This window comes from Aquarana catesbeiana, linkage group LG02, assembly GCF_042186555.1.
Source record: "Aquarana catesbeiana isolate 2022-GZ linkage group LG02, ASM4218655v1, whole genome shotgun sequence".
NCBI lineage: Eukaryota > Metazoa > Chordata > Amphibia > Anura > Ranidae > Aquarana > Aquarana catesbeiana.
In genome coordinates, this window is record NC_133325.1 from 48,254,165 (window position 1) to 48,275,112 (window position 20,948).

The 20,948-nt window shown below is 46.5% G+C and overlaps 1 protein-coding gene across 4 annotated transcripts in view; it reads right to left on the reverse strand.

The window, feature by feature from the left end:
• MYO7A (myosin VIIA) overlaps positions 1-20,948 on the reverse strand; it is a 305,890-nt gene that overhangs the window by 171,651 nt on the left and 113,291 nt on the right. For all 4 annotated transcript variants that reach the window (XM_073612854.1, XM_073612852.1, XM_073612851.1 and 1 more), the window contains one exon: positions 12,724-12,830. In XM_073612854.1, coding sequence (XP_073468955.1) covers positions 12,724-12,830 — 107 coding nt within the window. The remainder of the gene's footprint in view (positions 1-12,723; positions 12,831-20,948) is intronic.

Sequence of the window (20,948 nt, forward strand, 5' to 3'; positions counted from 1 at the left end):
ACAAATTTATTGCATGATATATTTATGCTAGCGCACAATTTTTGTTTATATGATATTCCTATTACAAGGAATGTAAACGTCCCTTGTAATAGGTATAGTAATAGGTCCTCTTTACAGGTAGATCTGGGGTCTATAAGTCCCCAGATCTCGCCTCTAGACTGGGAAGCCTAAAATCAGAAAAAAAAAGTTCCTGACTTCCCAGCCGAGGCGGCGGCATTTTTTCAAATGCAGAGGCCGAACGTGACATCATAACATCGCGCCCGGCCTCCGAACGATCATAGAGACTCCGGGGACCATCTGGCCCGCTGGAAATCTCTATGGTCTACATCCGGTGCTGGTCGGTTCCTTCTCCGGTTCGCCGATTACAGGGGCGAGCCGGGAGACGCACCAGAGGGGGGGGCAGGAATGGGGGGGGGTTGTCCCCTTCCGCCGCCTATAATGCCCCGTACACACGATCGGACTTTCCGACAACAAAACCGTGGAATTTTGTTAGAAGGTTGTTGGCTCCAACTTGCCTTGCATACACACGGTCACACAAATGTTGGCCAACAATTACGAGCGTAGTGACGTACAAGACGTACGGCGAGCCAATAAAAAGGAAATTCAATAGTCATGTGATATCTCAATATTATGAACGCTAGTATTACAAGACCAAGCGATTCCGGCTCGTCCTTGATTCCGAGCATGTGGGTTTGGACTTTTGTCCGACAGACTTGTGTACACACGATCGGAAAGTCCCACAACACACATTTGTTGGCTGAAAATTTGAGAACATGCTAGCCAACATTTGTTGGCGGAAAGTCCGACAACAAATGTCCGATGGAGCGTACACACAGTCGGACTTAGCGCCAACAAGCTCACATCCAACATTTACTGTCGGAAAATCCGATCGTGTGTACGCAGCATAAGAACGATCACTCGGCTGAACAGCCACTATGATTCTTCTTTGGTGTAGGGAATCGCCGGCTTCAAAAGAAGATATCTGAATGATGCCTGTAGCTGCACCCATCATTCAGATATCACCGCTGAAAGTCGACGACGTCATATGACGCGCGGCAGGCAGGAATCGGTTAAATACAAAAACCAAATTGAAGTTGAACTCGAATTAGTTACAGCATTTGTTTCCTTTTAGGATAAAGGTTTTACGTTAATAAAAGCTGATCATTGTAAGTACCCCTTGCCAGTGTTAAATGGTTTGTCTCATCCCTGTAACTGATACATTCTGCTGGAGAGCTTGCTCTTTTGAAAAACAACAGACTTACTGGCTGGATCGCCAGATGAAAATAAAAGAGAGAAAGGAAAAAAAAAAAACGAATGCAGACATCCCATCTAAGAATTTGTAAGCTGCAATATAATAAATGTTTGCTTTTGGGTTTATTACTGTTTTAACTACTTGCCGATCAGCCGCCGCAGTTGTACTGCAGCAGGTTTGCACGGCTGTGTGAATCGCCGTCATTGTACATCGGCCGCTTTAAGTAGCTATTGGGGGCGCGACGCCGGAGCCGGTGTGTCGCCCACCCGTGATCGCTCCTCAGAGAGCCACAACAGGGATCTGTCAATGTAAACAAACAGATCCCTGTTCTATCAGGGGAGTTAGAGAGAGATCTGCTGTTCCTAGTGATAAGGAACAGCGATCTCTCCCCACTTCCAGGCAGTCCCCTCCCCCCACAGTTAGAAACACCTCCCAGGGAACACACTTAACCCCTTGATCGCCGCCTAATGTTAACCCCTTCACTGCCATTGACATTTATACACTAATCAGTGGTTATTTTTAGGTCTGATCGCTGTATCAATGTCAATGGTCCCAAGAAAATGTCAAAAGTGTCCGTTCTGTCCGCCGCAATGTTGCAGCCCCGCTAAAAATCGCTGATCACCACTATTACCAGTAAAAAAATAAGTAAATAATGAAAATGCCATAAATCTTTCGACTATTTTGTAGACGCGAAAAACTTTTGCGCAAAACAATCAATATATACGCTTATTGCAGGTTTTTTTTACCAAAAATATGTACGAAGAATATATATTGGCCTAAACTGATGAAGAAATTAGTTTTTTTACATTTTTTTGTGGATATTTATTATAGCAAAAAGGAAAAAAAAAATGTTTTCTTTTTCAAAATGTTCGCTCTTTTTTTGTTTATAGAGCAAAAAATAAAAACCGCAGAGGTGATCAAATACCACCAAAAGAAAGCTCTATTTGTGGGGAAAAAAGGACATAAATTTTGTTTGGGTACAACGCCGCACGACCGCGCAACTAAAGCGACGCAGTGCCGTATCGCAAAAATGCCCTGGTCATTAAGGGGGCAAATCCTTTTGGTTTTTAAGTGGTTAAAGTGACACTAAACTCTGGCTAAAAAAATCTATTGAAGTATGAATTCTTAATTCAAAAAAGTACAAAGTAGATTCTATTGCTCTCAGCATTCTTTAAAAATCTCCGAATAGACACAACACAGGAAACACAACGGACACAACACAGGAGGAAGCAGATAGAAGATGGTAAAGCTTGAATTTACCTTTGCAGGAGGGGTAGACGGTGGGCCGTAAGCACTGCTGGCATAGCCACAGAGAAACTACAGGACAGAGTGCAGCGGAGGAGGCAGAAGAAAGACAGTGATCAGTAAGAAGATTAGTGGTACGGGGGACACAAGGTGAAGCATCACTTGGTCAAAGCTCCTAGAATACTAATTAATGGACCAAGTTATATAATCATTGGATTAGTGTTATACAATCAAACTGCAGCCTAAACAAAATATATTTAAGATAAAAGAAGATCTCATTGAAAAGTATAATTTTTTCACAACAAATACCTGAAATGTTTACAAATACCTGAAACATTTTTGTTAGGGTTTTGCCATTAGAGTACAAAATAAGGGGAACTCTTCCATGGGGGGGCACACGGAAAGTAATACAAAATGGACAGAGGTGCTGACACTCTAAAGCAGGGATAGGCAACCTTTGAGAGGTGGGGATCTACCATGACAACACGCAAGAGAGTAAAGATCACCTGGGTGCCGTGCCCTGTCACTAGGATGTAGAGCAGTGTACAGAGGTCAGTAAGATGTAGAGCAGTGTACAGGGGTCAGTAAGATGTAGAGCAGTGTACAGAGGTCAGTAAGATGTAGAGCAGTGTACAGAGGTCATCAAGATGTAGAACAGTGTACAGAGGTCAGTAAGATGTAGAGCAGTGTACAGAGGTCAGTAAGATGTAGAGCAGTGTACAGAGGTCAGTAAGATGTAGAACAGTGTACAGATGTCAGTAAGATGTAGAGCAGTGTACAAATGTCAGTAAGATGTAGAGCAGTGTACAGGGGGTCAGTAAGATGTAGAGCAGTGTACAGAGGTCAGTAAGATGTAGAGCAGTGTACAGGGGTCAGTAAGATGTAGAACAGTGTACAGATGTCAGTAAGATGTAGAGCAGTGTACAAATGTCAGTAAGATGTAGAGCAGTGTACAGGGGTCAGTAAGATGTAGAGCAGTGTACAGAGGTCAGTAAGATGTAGAGCAGTGTACAGATGTCAGTAAGATGTAGAGCAGTGTACAAATGTCAGTAAGATGTAGAGCAGTGTACAGGGGGTCAGTAAGATGTAGAGCAGTGTACAGAGGTCAGTAAGATGTAGAGCAGTGTACAGGGGTCAGTAAGATGTAGAACAGTGTACAGATGTCAGTAAGATGTAGAGCAGTGTACAAATGTCAGTAAGATGTAGAGCAGTGTACAGGGGTCAGTAAGATGTAGAGCAGTGTACAGAGGTCAGTAAGATGTAGAGCAGTGTACAGATGTCAGTAAGATGTAGAGCAGTGTACAGAGGTCAGTAAGATGTAGAGCAGTGTACAGGGGTCAGTAAAATGTAGAGCAGTGTACAGAGGTCAGTAAGATGTAGGGCAGTGTACAGGGGTCAGTAAGATGTAGAACAGTGTGCAGAGGTCACTAAGATGTAGAGCAGTGTACAGGGGTCAGTAAGATGTAGAGCAGTGTACAGAGGTCAGTAAGATGTAGAGAAGTGTACAGAGGTCAGTAAGATGTAGAGCAGTGTACAGAGGTCAGTAAGATGTAGAGCAGTGTACAGAGGTCAGTAAGATGTAGAGCAGTGTACAGAGATCAGTAAGATGTAGAGCAGTGTACAGAGGTCAGTAAGATGTAGGGCAGTGTACAGAGGTCAGTAAGATGTAGAGCAGTGTACAGAGGTCAGTAAGATGTAGAGCAGTGTACAGAGGTCAGTAAGATGTAGAGCAGTGTACAGAGGTCAGTAGGGCAGATGACAGAGGTGAGCAGGACAGGGGTGAGGGTCAGGAGGCAGGGCCGTCTTTAATATTTATTGGACCCTGGGCAAACATTTTCTTGCCCCCCCCCCCCTCCATGCAATTTAGCTCTCCACCTGCCTGCACACCATGGACTGGGGTAGTGAGGGGACCCATCAAAAGACAAGAAACTCCTAGGGATCCTAGAACTCCTGGGATCAGTAGCAGTGTTGGGGGGAGGGGAGGGTGTGATCAATGGCAATGCTGATTTTTTTACCGACTAACAATATAAAGAGGAGTTTCAACACTAGCCACCAATGTAATAGGGGTTTACATTGACCACTAATGTAATAGGGGTTTACATTGACCACTAATGTAATAGGGGTTTACATTGACCACTAATGTAATAGGAGCATTCATAGTAACCACCAATGTAAGGAGGGATTTACACTGACCACCAATGTAAGGGGGACCTTCACACTGGCCACTAGTGTGAATAAAAGGATTGTACACCAAGCCCCAATGTAATGAGAAGATTTACACTGACCACCAATGTAAAGGGGATTTACACTGACCACTAATGTAATAGGAGCATTCATAGTAACCACCAATGTAAGGAGAGATTTACATTGACCACCAATGTAAGGGGGACCTTCCCACTGACAACTAGTGTGAATGAAAGAATTCTACAACAAGCCCCAATGTAATTAGAAGATTTAAACTGACCACCAATGTAACTGAGACATTTAGCCTGCGTTCACATTTGTGTGTGGGGAACACATGCAAAATCGCTTTCCTGAAATCACAGAAACGTGCTGCCCTTGAGCAGATAGACAGCAGTGCCATAAATTGTTAATGACACCCTCACGCATCTGCTGGCATGTGCTGTGCAACCGTGTGATTTTGAAAAAGCGTTAGGGACTTTCTTCCAGATTTCTAGCGCATAGAGCAGCCCATTTCAATTATTCGGTTCCCCTACACGTGACCTACATCTTTATCCACCTTGTCAGTACACCTTTGCATCCTAAAACCCCTGCTAACCTCTGCACCACAAACCTCCCCCATCCTCTCCACTCCAACCCTCCACCCCTTTAACTCTACCTGCCTCCTCTGCTCATCTTTGCACCCACCTTCCTTACCTCCATACATCCCTTCCTTACTCACCTGTGCACCCCAAACTGTAATTCCTTTTCTGCCTACCTCTGCACCCCCACCCCACCAATTTTCTTACCTTTGCAGAACAGGCTGATGTTAGGCTCAATGACCACAGTTGCAGGCAGGACTTTCAAGCATGCCCCTTTACCTCCCCAGTGGGCAGCATTCAGTATAGGTGATGGTGGATAAGACCTCAGAGGGGCATGATATTGATATGAATGCCGCCTCTATTTGCATATAAATGCTGCCCCTCTGCGTCCATTTATATATGAATGCCATCGCTATTTACATATCAATGCTGGTTATTTACATGTAAACACAGGCCTGCAGGTGAGTCATCTGTACACAACAATAGGGCAGAGCTGGGCAGCATTAGTAGCAGAACTTCACACTGAGATATCGGGACACAGCACGGGATGAAAACTTCAAGGGACAAGGAAATTTAAACCGGGATAGTTGGCAAGTATGAGGTAGCTGCTTTGGGCCTCACAACAATGACAGGGGCCAGGGCAGCTGCCCCTTTTGCTCTGCCTTAGAGACGGCCCTGTCAGGAGGACACGATAGTGGAGGTTCAGGAAGGCACGTTAATGGGGGGGGTCAGGAGGGCACAGTACTGGGGGTTAAAAAGGTACATTTCTGGGGGGGTCAGGTGGGCACACTGCAAGCAGGCCTGGAGGGCAAGATACAAGGGGGTCTGGAGGGCATGATACTGGGGGAGGGCACTCTATAGGGGGGGGTCTGAAGGAGATGGAAATAGGGGGGTAGGAGGACACAGTAGTGGAGGGTCAGGAGGGCACAGTACTGGGGGTCAGAAAAGCACAGTCCTGGGGGTCAGGAGGACATAATACAGAGGTGTCAGGAGGACATGGTAGTGGGGGTCAGGAGGGCAGGGTACAGAGAGCGATCAGGAAGCCAGGATACTGGGTGTCGGGGGGGGTCCATAAGTAGTTTCCTGATGCGGAGCAGCGCAGGGAAGCTGCTGTGGCAGATCTACCTGTTATTGTGTGCTGATCCCCACCGGCCCTTCCTCTCTTGTCACATGGGGTCACCCATAAGCACCTTGAAAGAACTAGAGAGGAGGGCCAGCAGGGATCAGCACACTGCACACAGGGGGACAAAAGCGGAACTTGCCCAAGTGTTGTCAGGCTGGGTTCTCCGCATCCAATTCGCAAAAGCAGGAGATTGTGACCGGCTCTCTATGGAGCCGGTTTTCATATCTCCGCTGCGGCTCCAATGCAAATTTGCACCGGGTCCTGTGCATCTTTTGGTCCATTTCAGGTTCGAATTCAGCCAAAATTATTGCTTCTGTGCTCTGCTCTTCTGCTCGGAGGGGGAGAGGAGGAGCACTTGAAGGTCGGCAGGACAGGAAATCCAATGTGATTTACTTGTCACCTGCTGGCGATTGACAGGTAGATCACAATCGATGTGTTGCCTACCTCCACTCTAAGGGGTGTATTTATAAAACATTTGAATGTTGAAGAAATAAATGTCAGAAGAATTTGTGCAAGCTGAACAAAATGTCACTGTATATAACATAATTTCTGTATCACCAGCTCCATCTAGTTGCCAAAATGCAGTACAGTTTGCTCAATAAGGTATTTTAGAAAACAATAACACATTTTGGGCACTAGATGGAGCTGACAATACAGGAACGAATCTCTTAATTCTGTTCAGCATGGATGAATGCTTCTGAAAATCCTTTAAGTATTCATGTATTATAAATAGACCCCTTAGATGAAAAAAAGTGGGATTTTATAAACATGTCGGTTTTATTGTGGTCTGTTGCAACTGCCCAAAAATATAGATGTGTGCATTTTTTTTTTTTTTTTTTTAAAGAACTCAAGTTTGGATTTTTTTAAAATGATCTTTGCAGCACAAGTGGTTTTGACTCCACCTCTTTTTTCCTGTTCATTACAGCTTCGTGTTCTGTATATAGAGCACCTTTGTGTACTTTCCTCCAGCAACAACTTTGTGGGAACTTCTGACTGCATGATAATGAGTCTCAGCGGCCACTTTCCAGTCATTTTAACTACAGTGCTACAGTGGTGCCGAAGCCATTGCCTCTTTACCAGGGCTTTTTTTTTCAATGGGAACGCAGTTCCGGCACCTCCAGGACTGAATGTATCTAATGACAAGGGGTGCTGGGGTTGTTCTGCAAGGTCTGTTATTGCTGGCTGCTTGGGGATCTATTGTCACTGGAGGGGATTTATTTTTCCAGGGGGGTATGCTGTTGCTGGGGAGGTCTGTTGTTGCTGGCAGGGGATCTATTGTTGCTGGGCTGGGTCTTATGTTGCTGGAAAGTCAGTTGTTGCTGGGAAGGATCTACTGTTGAGGGAGGGGTATATTGTTGCTGGCTGCTGGAAGATCTGTTGTTGCTGCTAGGGGGTCTATTGTTGCTGAGGGAGGGGGTGGTATTTTCTTGTAGGTGGCGCATTGTTTCTGGGGGGGGTCATCTATTGTTGCTGGGGGTCTATCAATGCTGGCTGCGAGGAGATCTATTGTTGCTGCAGGGGGTCTATTGTTGCTGGGGAGGGGTATTTTGTTGTGTGTGGTCAATTGTAGCTGGGGGGGGGGTCTATTGTTGCTGGCTGCAGGGGATCTATTTTACTGCTTTACTTGTTATCATTATTTACAAATTAGTTAGTGCCACAAATGTTACTGTGTTCTCTAAAAGAGGTGGATGGAGGTGGGACCAAGGAATGGTGCTCGGAGGTGGGTGGGGGGTGGAACCAAGGAATGGTGCTCGGAGGTAGGTGGAACCAAGGAATGGTGCTTGGAGGTGGGTAGAGGTGGAACCAAGGATTGTGCTCGGAGGTGGGTAGGGGGCGGAACCAAGGAACGGTGCTCTGAGGTGGGTGGGGGTGGAACCAAGGAACGGTGCTCGGAGGTGGGTGGGGGTGGAACCAAGGAACGGTGCTCGGAGGTGGGTGGGGGTGGAACCAAGGAATGGTGCTCGGAGGTGGGTAAGGGATGGAACCAAGGAATAGTGCTCAGAGGTGGGTGCGGGTGGAACCAAGGAATGGTGCTCAGAGGTGGGTGGGGGTGGAACCAAGGAATAGTGCTCAGAGGTGGGTGCGGGTGGAACCAAGGAATGGTGCTCAGAGGTGGGTGGGGGTGGAACCAAGGAATGGTGCTCATAGGTGGGTGGAGGTGGAACCAAGGAATGGTGCTCGGAGGTGGGTAGGGGGTGGAACCAAGGAATGGTGCTCGGAGGTAGGTGGAACCAAGGAATGGTGCTTGGAGGTGGGTAGAGGTGGAACCAAGGATTGTGCTCGGAGGTGGGTAGGGGGCGGAACCAAGGAACGGTGCTCTGAGGTGGGTGGGGGTGGAACCAAGGAACGGTGCTTGGAGGTGGGTGGGGGTGGAACCAAGGAATGGTGCTCGGAGGTGGGTAAGGGATGGAACCAAGGAATAGTGCTCAGAGGTGGGTGCGGGTGGAACCAAGGAATGGTGCTCAGAGGTGGGTGGGGGTGGAACCAAGGATTGGTGCTCAGAGGTGGGTAAGGGATGGAACCAAGGAATGGTGCTTGAAGGTGGGTGGGGGTGGAACCAAGGAATGGTGCTTGGAGGTGGGTATGGGTGGAACCAAGGAATGGTGCTTGGAGGTGGGTAGGGGGCGGAGACAAGGGGTGATTTGGAAAGGGGGAGTTGCTGCACCTATTCTCTGGGAAAAAAAAGCCCTTACTATTGGCCCAAAAAGTATAGTAGCCACATCCACAGCAGCTTGAACCTCTTCTGGGACATGTAGTCCTTAGGTTGTCGCTACTCCCTGCTCACTGCCATATCTTAGGAAAGAGAAGAATGGGACTGGAGCAGTCACATGAACATTAAATTCCTATTAAAAATATGTAAAGGGTAACTCCACTTTTGTGGGAAAAAATAGCAAATAAAAATTGCTAAAATTGCTACTACAAGTCGTATTGTAATTGAATGTTACTAAAAATTACCTTTCATTTTTAATCTGCAGCTCTGTAATTTTCTGTAAAGTGCAATGCAATATGGCTACCTGGAGGCTTTGTGTACACAGATGATGTACAGGACGCCCCCCCAGAAATCATTCCCCGCCTGTGTGATTGGCTCACTGATTTTCCCCAAAAGTCTGCACTAAGATACAAGTCACATTTTTGGAATCCCCTGCAACAAAAATTTCATTTTTTGGGAGCTACCCCCAAAGGGAAATTACGTCTAAAGGGATGCAGACCCTGCCACTTTCCTCATTAGAGCACTGCAAGTTCAGCAGCTGACTGATAATTACAAAATCACTCCCATTAGATTTGCTTTTCACACAGACACAGACAACAAAGTTTGTTAAAATCCCCCTAATGCACATAGATCAACTAGGGGGAAAGGATGTTTTCATTTTTATTTTTTTAAACAAAAGTGTAGTTACTCTTTTAGGGCCAGTTCACACCACATGCAGTCCAGTTTGTTTTTTTTCTGCATCAAAAACGCACTGTAAAGCACCAGAACGCACATGTCCCTATTTAGGGTTAAGAAAAAAGAGGGGGGGGGGGGGGGGGAGTACTGGACTGCATCAAAAACGCACTGGAATGCGTCAAAAACGCGCATGCAGAAAAACATCTGGAACGCATCCGGACTGCGTTTCTATGGTGTGAACTGGCCCTAAGATAAACAAAGAGTGTACATTGTCCAAGGATAAGGGAGGGGACTAGAAAAAACAATTACTTTGCTATCTGAAGTTCTGTTTAGCAAGCTGCTTGCTGTGGGGGCACTCGACAGCAGGGAGGGGCCAGGAGCGCCGGACCTGAGAATAAGAGGAATGGGGCTGCTCTGTGCAAAACCTCTGCACAGAGCAGGTAAGTATCACATGTTTGTTTTATCACTTTAAGAAAGCAGTACTGTACTATTAGGCTGGCCATAAATAGATTGAAATTTGGCCAGTTCAGTAGAGACTGGTTGAATTTCAATCCATCCGTGGCTGTTCCCACTGGACACGAGACTGTTGTAAAACTTTCATTCACTCAGTGTCAGTGGGCTCTTGTCCATTAGGGGCGCCGCCCCCCTAATCCATGCGCCCGGCCCCTAATCTACATGCAGGGCGCCGGACGCATGGATTTCAATAGGGGTTTTTTTTTTGGAAGCACATGATTGGCTTCAAAAAAGGGTGGGCTCAGGGGGCATAGCACTGCACCATGAGCCCACCCAGTTGTGTGACAATAGCGAATTAATATTCGCTATTATCTTCCTGCTTCTCCTCCTGGCCAATCAGGAAGCGGGTCCTGACACTTGATTGGCTGAGAGGAGAACCGACCATATTGGTGGTACTGGGGGAGGTTGTACAGGGAGATCCATGAGATGGCCGCCGCCGTCGTCATCGGAGTGGTCTCTCTGCCCGAGAGAGGATGTATGGGGAGATCCAGGAGATGGCAGCTGCTGTCCTCATCGGAGTGATCTCTCTGTATCTCCGTCAACGCCAGAGAGGATGTACGGGGAGATCTGGAAGATGGCCATCCTCACCCGAACGCGTGACCATGGAGGGGGTGGTTGGTGGGTGGTTTGTTTGCCCCCCCAGCTAAAGCACCAGCCACCACTGGCCAGTGTATTCTGACAGCAGAGGAGTCCCACTATCAGAATACAATGGCACATCGGGGAGGATTTCCCCCCTCCATTGCATGGAGGGAGGAAATGTTCTTTTTTTTTAACCCACTGGCTGAACAAAACAAGACTGGTAATCCATGGCCAACTTTGCACTCAGGAAGAGTTGTCTGCTGCCCAAAACGTCCACAGAAATAGCCGGCACCCCGGCAAGCAAGCATATTCAGTGTGGTGATCCTATGATACAAAAAAGTGGGATACAGCCGAATAAAAATGCAACATGTTTCGGCTGTTAGGCCTTAATCATAGCCATGATTAAGGCCTAACGCCCGAAACACGTTGGCTATCCATTCAGCTGTATTCCACTATTTTGTAGTGAAGGGTGACCGTATATGCTGACTTACTTGGGTGCCTGCTAATTCTGTGGACTGTGTAGCTTTGGAGGTTATTGGAGACCTTCCACCCTAAGCACCCAGTACTTGGACCTGTGGATTGAAGAGGAACTTGCAGCACTGTCTCACCTGTTGTAAGTGCTGCCTAAAACAACCTTTCATGAAATATTCAACCAAAACTCACACCTCTTTAGTGCCTACACGAACTTCCAATCCTAGTCCGCTGCCAGTACAATCTCTATTCCTGTAAAAATCCCAATGCATCCTAATATGGGGAGGACACATGGCATAACCCTGGCCTACAGGGGCGGACTGACCATTCGGGCACTCGGACACTGCCCGAGGGCCCAATGCCACTTAGGGGCCCCATCAGGGTTGCCGGCCCCAATAAAACCATGGACAGTATGTAAAAATCTGTGTGTTTTTTAAAATTCCCAAGATTATAGCTACCCGCCTCTCCAGTACCTTTTCAGTGTGTGTATGTGTATTCTGTGTGTGTATACTGTGTGTGTATATTGTGTGTGTCTGTGTGTGTATACTGTGTGGCCTCATAATCTATTGCCTGGGGGCCCCATAATCTCCTATTGCCTGGGGGCCCCATAATCTCCTATTGCCCAGGAGCCCCATAATCTTCTCCTATTGCCCAGGGGCCCCATAATCTCCTATTGCCTGGGGGCCCCATAATCTTCTCCTATTGCCCGGGGGCCCATAATCTCCTATTGCCCGGGGGCCCCATGAGTTGTCAGTCCGCCTCTGCTGGCCTATCTACATAATGGACTTGGGGCTTTTTTGGCCAATCACCAGGCTGTAACACTCTCAGATTGGAACACACCACAGAGTGTACAATTATTGATAATGCTGCATATTGTTGACAACTCCCAATCACATCTCAGAGGCAGTAGAAGTAAAGGGAATATTGGGAACCAACATCTGCCTGGCCAAGGGTGGGAAGATGGGCCTTGTTGTGTCAGACTTACTTTAAGTCCAGAGAAATATTCCCAATGCACACTTTCTTGGAAATGGCTGTTAGGTAGGTGGGTTCTCCAGAGACCACCGGCTGGGAACCAGAAACACTCAGAGCAAAGGATATGTCACCAGCGTGCCAAGAATCTCCAAAAAAAAGGGTCGAACGCTTTATTTGACAATCCCATCACAGCTAAAACAGCAACCCTTCTGGCCACGCAGGACCTCTTTATCAGGCCTAACTGATGAAGGGGTCCTGCGTGGCCCCGAAATGTTACTGTTTCAGCTGTGATGTGATTGTTTAATTAAAGCATTGGACCCTTTTTTTGGAGATCCTTGGCATGCTGGTGACATATCCTTTGCGCTGCGCCAGATACCACTGATGGATAAACACTGACACCTACACTGATATCAGTACTTACCATGGCCACATCTGCCTGAAAGATCTGTTTGATGAATTTGTTTTTAGAGGAGTGGACCAGCTGTATGATGTCACCATGGAGGGTGTCCCGATTCTTCTCCAGGAATCCTGCAGAAAAAAAGAGCCAAAATAAATTAAAATGTATTTATTATCAAAATCTTTTTTTTGAGTAGAGAAGGGATAGAACCCCTGGCATTTTTTTATGGTTTCTCTTGACTATTAAACACTCTCACCAGCTTTATTCAAGTGAATGGACTGGCCCTATGCAACATGCAAAAATCGTGAGCAAATCTCTCAACCCAAAATACAAGAGCGAACGCTTGTTCCCGCTACGCGAAAGTATGAATACAGCCATAAGAAGATCTTTCATTATAATTTTTGACACTCCTCACTCTCCTTCTGCATTCCTCGTCTTAGGAAAATGTGAAAGCCCAGACATTCTAGCCACTATCAGATTTTCCATGCAAGGAAGGGAGAGGTGGCAAGGCCAGACTTCATTACATTTAGGGAGCACCTAACTAAGGAAAGGCTTCTTCCCAGTAAGAGCTGTGAAAATGTGGAATAGACTCCCTTAAAGGAGAAGTACAGCCAGAGCTCGTTTTGGCTGTACTTCTCCTGTGGATAACAGGAGTGCAGTTCGTTCTGCACTCCTGTGACCCATTTTCAGCAGACAGCAGGCTGAAGCCCGCTGTCGGCTGACATCACAGAGCCGGTCCAGGCTTGGGAAAGATTGCGACAATGAAGTTGGGATCCGCCCAAATGTTTGGGCCGGCACTCGGCTCAGCCTGTCAGTGAGACGCTGAGAGCCTGAGCCAGCCGCTCCCTCCACAGCCCAGCGCTGGGGGGGGGGGCAGAGCAGAGAGTTAGTGACTGCCAATCAACAGCTCTCTGCTCAGGGAGCCCAGAGAACCGACTGATCAGCAGTGTTTGATCGCTCGGTTCTCAGTGTTGAGTCGGCGGGAGACAGATGCAGCATCGGACCAAATCCACCTAGGTAAGTATGGTTCTGGGAAAAAACGAAACCTCACACTTCTCTTTTAAGATATAGGTCTGGTCAGCTCACTAGATTGTTTTTAAAAAAATCCTAAAAATGCACAAAATATAACTGAATACTAAGATTTATAGATAATAACACCGGTAGGAGTTGATACAGGGAATAATCAATTGCCTCCTGGGGGATCAGGAAGGATTATTCCCAATCCCAACCCCCTGGAGCAAATTGGATTATGCTTAATTGTTTTGTTTTTTTTGTCTTACTCTGGATCAGCTGTGGGTATAGTACTGTGTATATGGAAGAATTCTTTTTGTTTTTTGTTTTTCTGCTATTGGTTGAATTAGAAGAACTGTCTTTTTTCAACCTGACTAACTATGTAACCGTGTATCTACATGAGACAAAGTACTATATGTACTTTGTCCCATGGAGCAGAACAGTATAAAAAAAAAATTGTAATGAGATTACAAATTTTTATGTAAATTTTTTTTATTACCTGTTCTACTACAGGTCACCATTTTGTCTAAGTTCATCCAAGGTTTACCGTTTGTTCAGCCCTGTTGACGGGAATTGGTGTTACCCCGAAACTGTCCGTATTTATATGAATGAATCAGTGACTTGTATAGCGCTACCTATGCGAACAGAATCAGCTCAGGGCGCTTTGCCGCCGATGTCCATTTGCGGTATAGCGCAGTCCTTTACCCCTTATGGTCCCTATATGATCTCTTCTCCAACAATTAAAATTATCTTGGATTCTTCCATCTGTTTTTGGTCTGCGCTCCTTTTCTGAATTTCTTAGGTTTGAGTTACAGATGGGTGCCCATTGAGGGAAGCCTTGGGAGCTGCCTCAGCAGAGCTATTGAGCTTGTTCAAAGTTTTCCTTCATTTGAACGCACATACAAGTTGTAAACTTTCCAGCACCATTTTAAATACACTATATTACCATAAGTATTGGGACACCTTTACACACACATGAATTTTAATGGCATCCCAGTCTTAGTCTGTAGGGTTCAATATTGAATTGGCCCACCCTTTTGCAGCTTTAACAGCTTCAACTCTTCTGGGAAGGCTGTCCACAAGGTTTAGGAGTGTGTCTATGGGAATGCTTGACCATTCTTCCAGAAGCACATTTGTGAGGTCAGGCACTGATGCTGGATGAGAAGGCCCGGCTCGCAGTCTCCGCTCCACATCACCCCAAAGGTGTTCTATCGGGTTGAGGTCAGGACTCAGTCAAATTCCTCCACCCCAAGCTTGCTCATCCATGTCTTTATGGACCTTGCTTTGTGCACTGGTGCGCAGTCATGTTGGAACAGGAAGGGGCCATCCCCAAACTGTTCTCACAAAGTTGGGAACATGAAATCGTCCAAAATGTCTTGGTATGCTGAAGCCTTAAGAGTTCCCTTCACTGGTACTAAGGGGCCAAGCCCAACCCCTCAAAAACAACCCCACACCATCAATTCCCCCTCCACCAAATGATTTGGACCAGTGCACAAAGCAAGGTCCATAAAGACATGGATGAGCAAGCTTGGGGTGGAGGAACTTGACAGAGTCCTGACCTCAACCAGATAGAACACCTTTGGGATGAATTAGAGTGCAGGCTGCGAGCCAGGTCTTCTCGTCCAACTTCACAAACTTCTCGCCTGACTTCACAAATGCGCTTCTGGAAGAATGGTCAAACATTCCCATAGACACACTCCTAAACCTTGTGGACAGCCTTCCCAGAAGAGTTGAAGCTGTTATAGCTGCAAAGGGTGGGCCAAAGCAATATTGAACCCTACGGACTAAGACTGGGACGCCATTAAAGTTCATGTGCGTGTAAAGGCAGGTGCCCTAATACTTTTGGTAATATAGTGTATTTTGTTTTGGAGTTAAATAACACAACCATTCACAACATTAGATATCAAAATTAGGAGTTCTTGCTTCTCTTCTGTATGAGTCCAGAAAAAAACAAACATATGACCGCTGGACTGTAAGCATCAGGAACATGAGACCAGGCATTAATATGAAAATTGCTTTATACCTGACCCTGAAGACACGAGAGATGAAGAATTGTGTCACTGATTCTGCACCTACCATCTGGCTCCTGGTACCTATCAAATTCACCACAATGTTCTCTTCTACACTGAATTACCCCTATCGCCTTTCACGAAGTGGCCTCACATGGCCTCATCTACACTACATGCAAAGGTCTTCCAAAACCGGGGGGGAAGCATGGCAACTGGCTCGCCAGCATAACAAAACAATGCCAAGGGGGTGTATTTGAAAATCGGTAAACAATTGGTAGACTGATCACATTGCTGCAATAGGAGTTTCATTTTTGGTATAATTCTGAAAGTCTCTCCCACATAAAGGGTTACAAAGGCTGCTGGTGTTTTCTCATTACAACACTGAGACGGATCAGATAGCGATAGTAAAACAAACCCTCCCACCTAACAGTCAGTGTGAGCACAGTGCTAGAAAGAACCAACATCAATAGTCTTAGGACAATAAAAAATGTAAGTTTGCAATAAACTTTACTAAACTCATATAATGTTTTCCCAGCAATACTAGATCTTTCAGTTTAGATCAGAGGTCTCCAAACTTTCTACACAAAAGGTCCTGTTTACTGTCCATCAGACGTTAGGAGGTCCAGACTGCAGCCAGTGAGAGTAGAAAATGTCCTGGCATCAGGGGAAGTAAACAATGCGCCATCTTTTGCTATTAGTAAGAAGAAGAATGCCACATCGTTGGTGTCAGTGGGAGGAATAGTCCCCCCATTGTTGGTGTCAGTGGGAGAAATTGTCCCCCCATTGTTGGTGTCAGTGGTAGGAATAGTCCCCCCATTGTTGGCGTCAGTAGGAGGAATAGTGCCCCATTGTTGGTGTCAGTGGGAGAAATAGTGCCCCATTGTTGGTGTCGACAGGATGAATACTGCCCCATCATTGGTATCAGTGGGAGGAATAGTGCCCCATCATTAGTGTCAGTGGGAGGAATAGTGCCCCATTGTTGGTGTCAGTGGGAGAAATAGTGCCCCATTGTTGGTGTCGACAGGATGAATACTGCCCCATCATTGGTGTCAGTGGGAGCAAGAGTTCCCCATCATTAGTGTCAGTGGGAGGAATAATGTCCCATTGTTGGTGGCAGTGGGAGGAATGGTGCCCCATCGTCGCAATGAGTTGGAGGAACAATTCTCTATTTTTAGTGTCAGTGGGAGGAATAGTTCCCTCCCCATTGTTGGTGTCAATGGGAGGAATAGTGCCTTATATCAGTGGGAGGACTAGTGCCCCATCATTGGTGTCAGTGGGAGAAATAATGCCCCATTATTGGTGTCCAGGGGAGGAATCGTGCCCCATCAATGGTTTTAGTGTGAGAAATGGTGCCCCATTATTGGTATTAGTCGGAAGAATAATTCTCTATTTTTTGGGGCCAGTGGGAAGAATTTTGTCCCACCGTTGGTATCAGTGGGAGGAATAATTCCCCATCATTCTTGTCAGTGGGAGCAAGAGTGCCCCATCATTGGTGTCAGTGGGAGGAATAGTTCCCCATCATTGGTATCAGTGGGCGGAATAGTTCCCTCCCCATTTTTGGTGTCAGTGGAAGCAAGAGTGCCCCATCATTGGTGTCAGTGGGAGCAAGAGTGCCCCATCATTGGTGTCAGTGGGAGCAAGAGTGCCCCATCATTAGTGTCAGTGGGAGGAATAATGTCCTATTGTTGGTGGCAGTGGGAGGAATGGTTCCCCATCATTGGAATGAGTTGGAGGAACAATTCTCTATTTTTAGTGTCAGTGGGAGGAATAGTTCCCCATCACTGGTATCAGTGAGAGGAACAGTTCCCTCCCCATTGTTGGTGTCAATGGGAGGAATAGTGCCTTATATCAGTGGGAGGACTAGTGCCCCATCATTGGTGTCAGTGGGAGGATTAATGTCCCATTGTTGGTGTCCGTGGGAGGAATCGTGCCCCATTGATGGTTTCAGTGTGAGAAATGGAGCCCCATCATTGGTATCAGTCGGAAGAATAATTCTCTATTTTTTGGGGTCAGTGGGAAGAATTTTGTTTCACTGTAGGGATCAGTGGGAGGAATAGTTTCCAGTTGTTGGTGTCAATGGGAGCAATAGTGACTCATATCAGTTGGAGGAATAGTTCCCCAAGTTCCAGATAAAGGCAAGCAAAGGGACGCATCCAGCCCCTGAGCCACAGGTTGGAGACCACTGGTTTAGATCATGTGATCAGTCCACTACACATCCAGAGCCATTGCATACGCTCAGTGCCGATGGTGTAAAGCACTACTTCCCAGGTGAAGAATAACCCAAACATAAAGAGCCTGTATTCATAAGTGAATCCATGGTACAAATGTATTCACAACTTGAAATTTGGCTGATTCCTGAATTGATCAAAACTTGAGCCACTGATGATACTGTCAGCACCCTTGGGCTCAACAAAAGTAAATTGTACAATTGTACTTTTGCAGGAAAATTCTCAGCTGGACAGATAGAGGCTCTGTTCAGGTATTCTGACAGCCAGCGGCACAGTAGCCTGCAGAAAGATTCGTCCATCCGTCTTCTTAGCGTGGATGGAGGAACCTATTCGATTTCTTTCACTCAGCCCACAGGGTGAGCTTAAGGCTGAAAGGTGTCAAAGGCCCTATAGTTTTTACCCTTTGCCTACAATAAAGTTGTAATATTAATTTATTTAAGAGTGCTGGCTAATTATGTTCCAATACTGGAAATTTTAAAAATAACTTCATTTTTAGAGGCATATTTATAAAGCACTTAATGTGACACTCCCCAAACATTCACAGGTGATTAACCATTCCTTTCACATTCAATGACTGCTTTATAAATATGCCTCGTAATGAAGTTGTCCTTCACTTGATCCCGAGTTCTTGACTGAGCTGTCCTGCCTGACGTCAAAATCCTTTGCAAGAAAAACATCCAGACCGGGTCTTCTCTCTGGAGTGCATATGTCGTGACTGATATCCTTTGTATGAGTGGTCTGTACTCATGGCGGCTTCCAGCCATCCAGTGAAGTATGGACAATCCATAGGAGTGAATGGGGCCATGGAACATGAGCCCTATGGAGTGGACCCAAACAGAACTTTTTTCTTGCAAAGTCTTTTTGACACCAGGCTAGGGTTGCCGCCTCATCCCTTTAAAACCAAACACATATTAATTACACAGGTTCTATGGCTGATTAAGGTGGTAATTAAACTCACTTAGTGCCTTATCTGCATAAAATTAGCCTCAGAACTTGTATAATACATATGTGTTCGGTTTTAAAGGGATGAGGTGGCAACCCTACACCAGGTAGGGCTGCAGTGAAGAATTCGGGATCATGAATAAAAGGTAATAATATAGTATGTAGTCCACACTGAGAAGGGTTAAAATGTATATACAGTGTAGTGTGATTATACTCATGTGGCAGATGTTTTTTTTCCCAATAAGTTGCGCCGGTCCAAACTGTTTTTCAGTCTGGAAGCCCAATTTTTTTGAACAAAATGGAAAGTTCACCTAAACATCAGTTGCCCACGAAGGGGTTTCCACCATCAGCATTAACAGTTAACTGAGAATGCTGAGCCACCTGGCTCCCTTTTCAGCAGTTCCACCGCTCTTCTTACCAGTCCCACTGACTGTATTGTCCAGATCTCCTGGTTCACTCTCAGATTACTCTGCTGGCCTCAGGATAGTGGTTCTCCTGACACCCCAATAGGAGCCCACCTGACTCCTGGTAGAGACTTCCTGTCTCCTACCTGCTGGCTGGGGCACCTTTGACCCCTGGTAGAGACCTCGTGTCTCCTACCTGCTGGCTGGGCACCTCTGACCCCTGGTAGAGACCTCCCGTCTCTTGACTCCTGGTTGGGACCCCTCTGATACCTGGGAAAGACCTTCTGCCTCCAATATGGGAGCTGTCTCCAAACCGGGAGCTTTTAGCTGTCCACGGGCTTGAATATATAACAACCCTGTACACCTGTGTACTCGTATAGGCTGCCAGCATCCAGTGAAATCCGGAAACTGACTTGAAGGTTTCCGTCCCACCCAAGGGACTTTGGAACCTTTTAAGCTCTAGGTCCCAATTCAGGTTTACAGAATCCAGAGAAAGCCAAAAGCACAGCTTTCTCTGGTCAGAAACAATTGACTGGAACCTCACATTAAGTTTTAATAGGAATCCTGAGTCATTTTCTCCTACATTTTCACAGTGGCAAGGCCTCGCCCTGTCACAACAGCAAAAATTTTACTTTTTTAGTTTTATATACCTGTAAGAGTCCAGGGCTTCACCAATGGCGCGTTGCCACAAGAGGAAATCCGTGCCAACTGAGCATACGCCAAAGACGCCTCAGTGCGCCAACCCACAGCTGTGCAGAAGACCTGAAGGAAAAAGGCAAGAAAATGCCCAGGAGGCACACAGGAAGTGACCTCAACCTGATGTAAAAAGGCGGGAAAAATGCCCAGGGGGCGCACAGGAAGTGACCTCAACCTGATGGAAAAAAGCAGGAAAATGCCCAGGAGGTGCACAGAAAGTGACCTCAAACCTCCCTATATAAGCCTAGGCCAGACACTGCCAAATTGCTGGATTATCTTCAGTCCTCCCTTGTTCCTGTGCTAGTGTGTGATCTGTCTGAACTTGTTGTGACCTGAAAACGTATTTGACTACTCTTGATTGCTTCTTGCCATTGACCTCGGATTTGTACCTTGACCATTCTACTTCTTTGCCCCTTTTGTACTCAGCTGCCAGATTGGAACCGACCCCGGCTTGGATCTCGACCATTCTTCTTCTGATTAATCCTTTTATACTTTGTTGCCAAACTGGACTTGACCTTGGATCTCAGACTAAGGCGTGCACAGTGCTCCGCACCCCTGGCACCCGTGCCCACCAAGTCTCTGTCTCCATCTCCAGAGGCTTCAAGATGCAAAGGAGGCCTCCCCACTACTTCAGTCTCATCTCAGGTTTTATATACCTGTAAGAGTCCAGGGCTTCACCAATGGCGCGTTGCCACAAGAGGAAATCCGTGCCAACTGAGCATAAGCCAAAGATGCCTCAGTGCGCCAACCTGCAGCTGTGCAGAAGACCTGATGGAAAAAGGCAAGAAAATGCCCAGGAGGCAAAGAGGAAGTGACCTCAACCTGATGCAAGAAGGCGGGAAAAATGCCCAGGGGGCGCACAGGAAGTGACCTCAACCTGATGGAAAAAAGCGGGAAAATGCCCAGGAGGTGCACAGAAAGTGACCTCAAACCTCCCTATATAAGCCTAGGCCAGACAC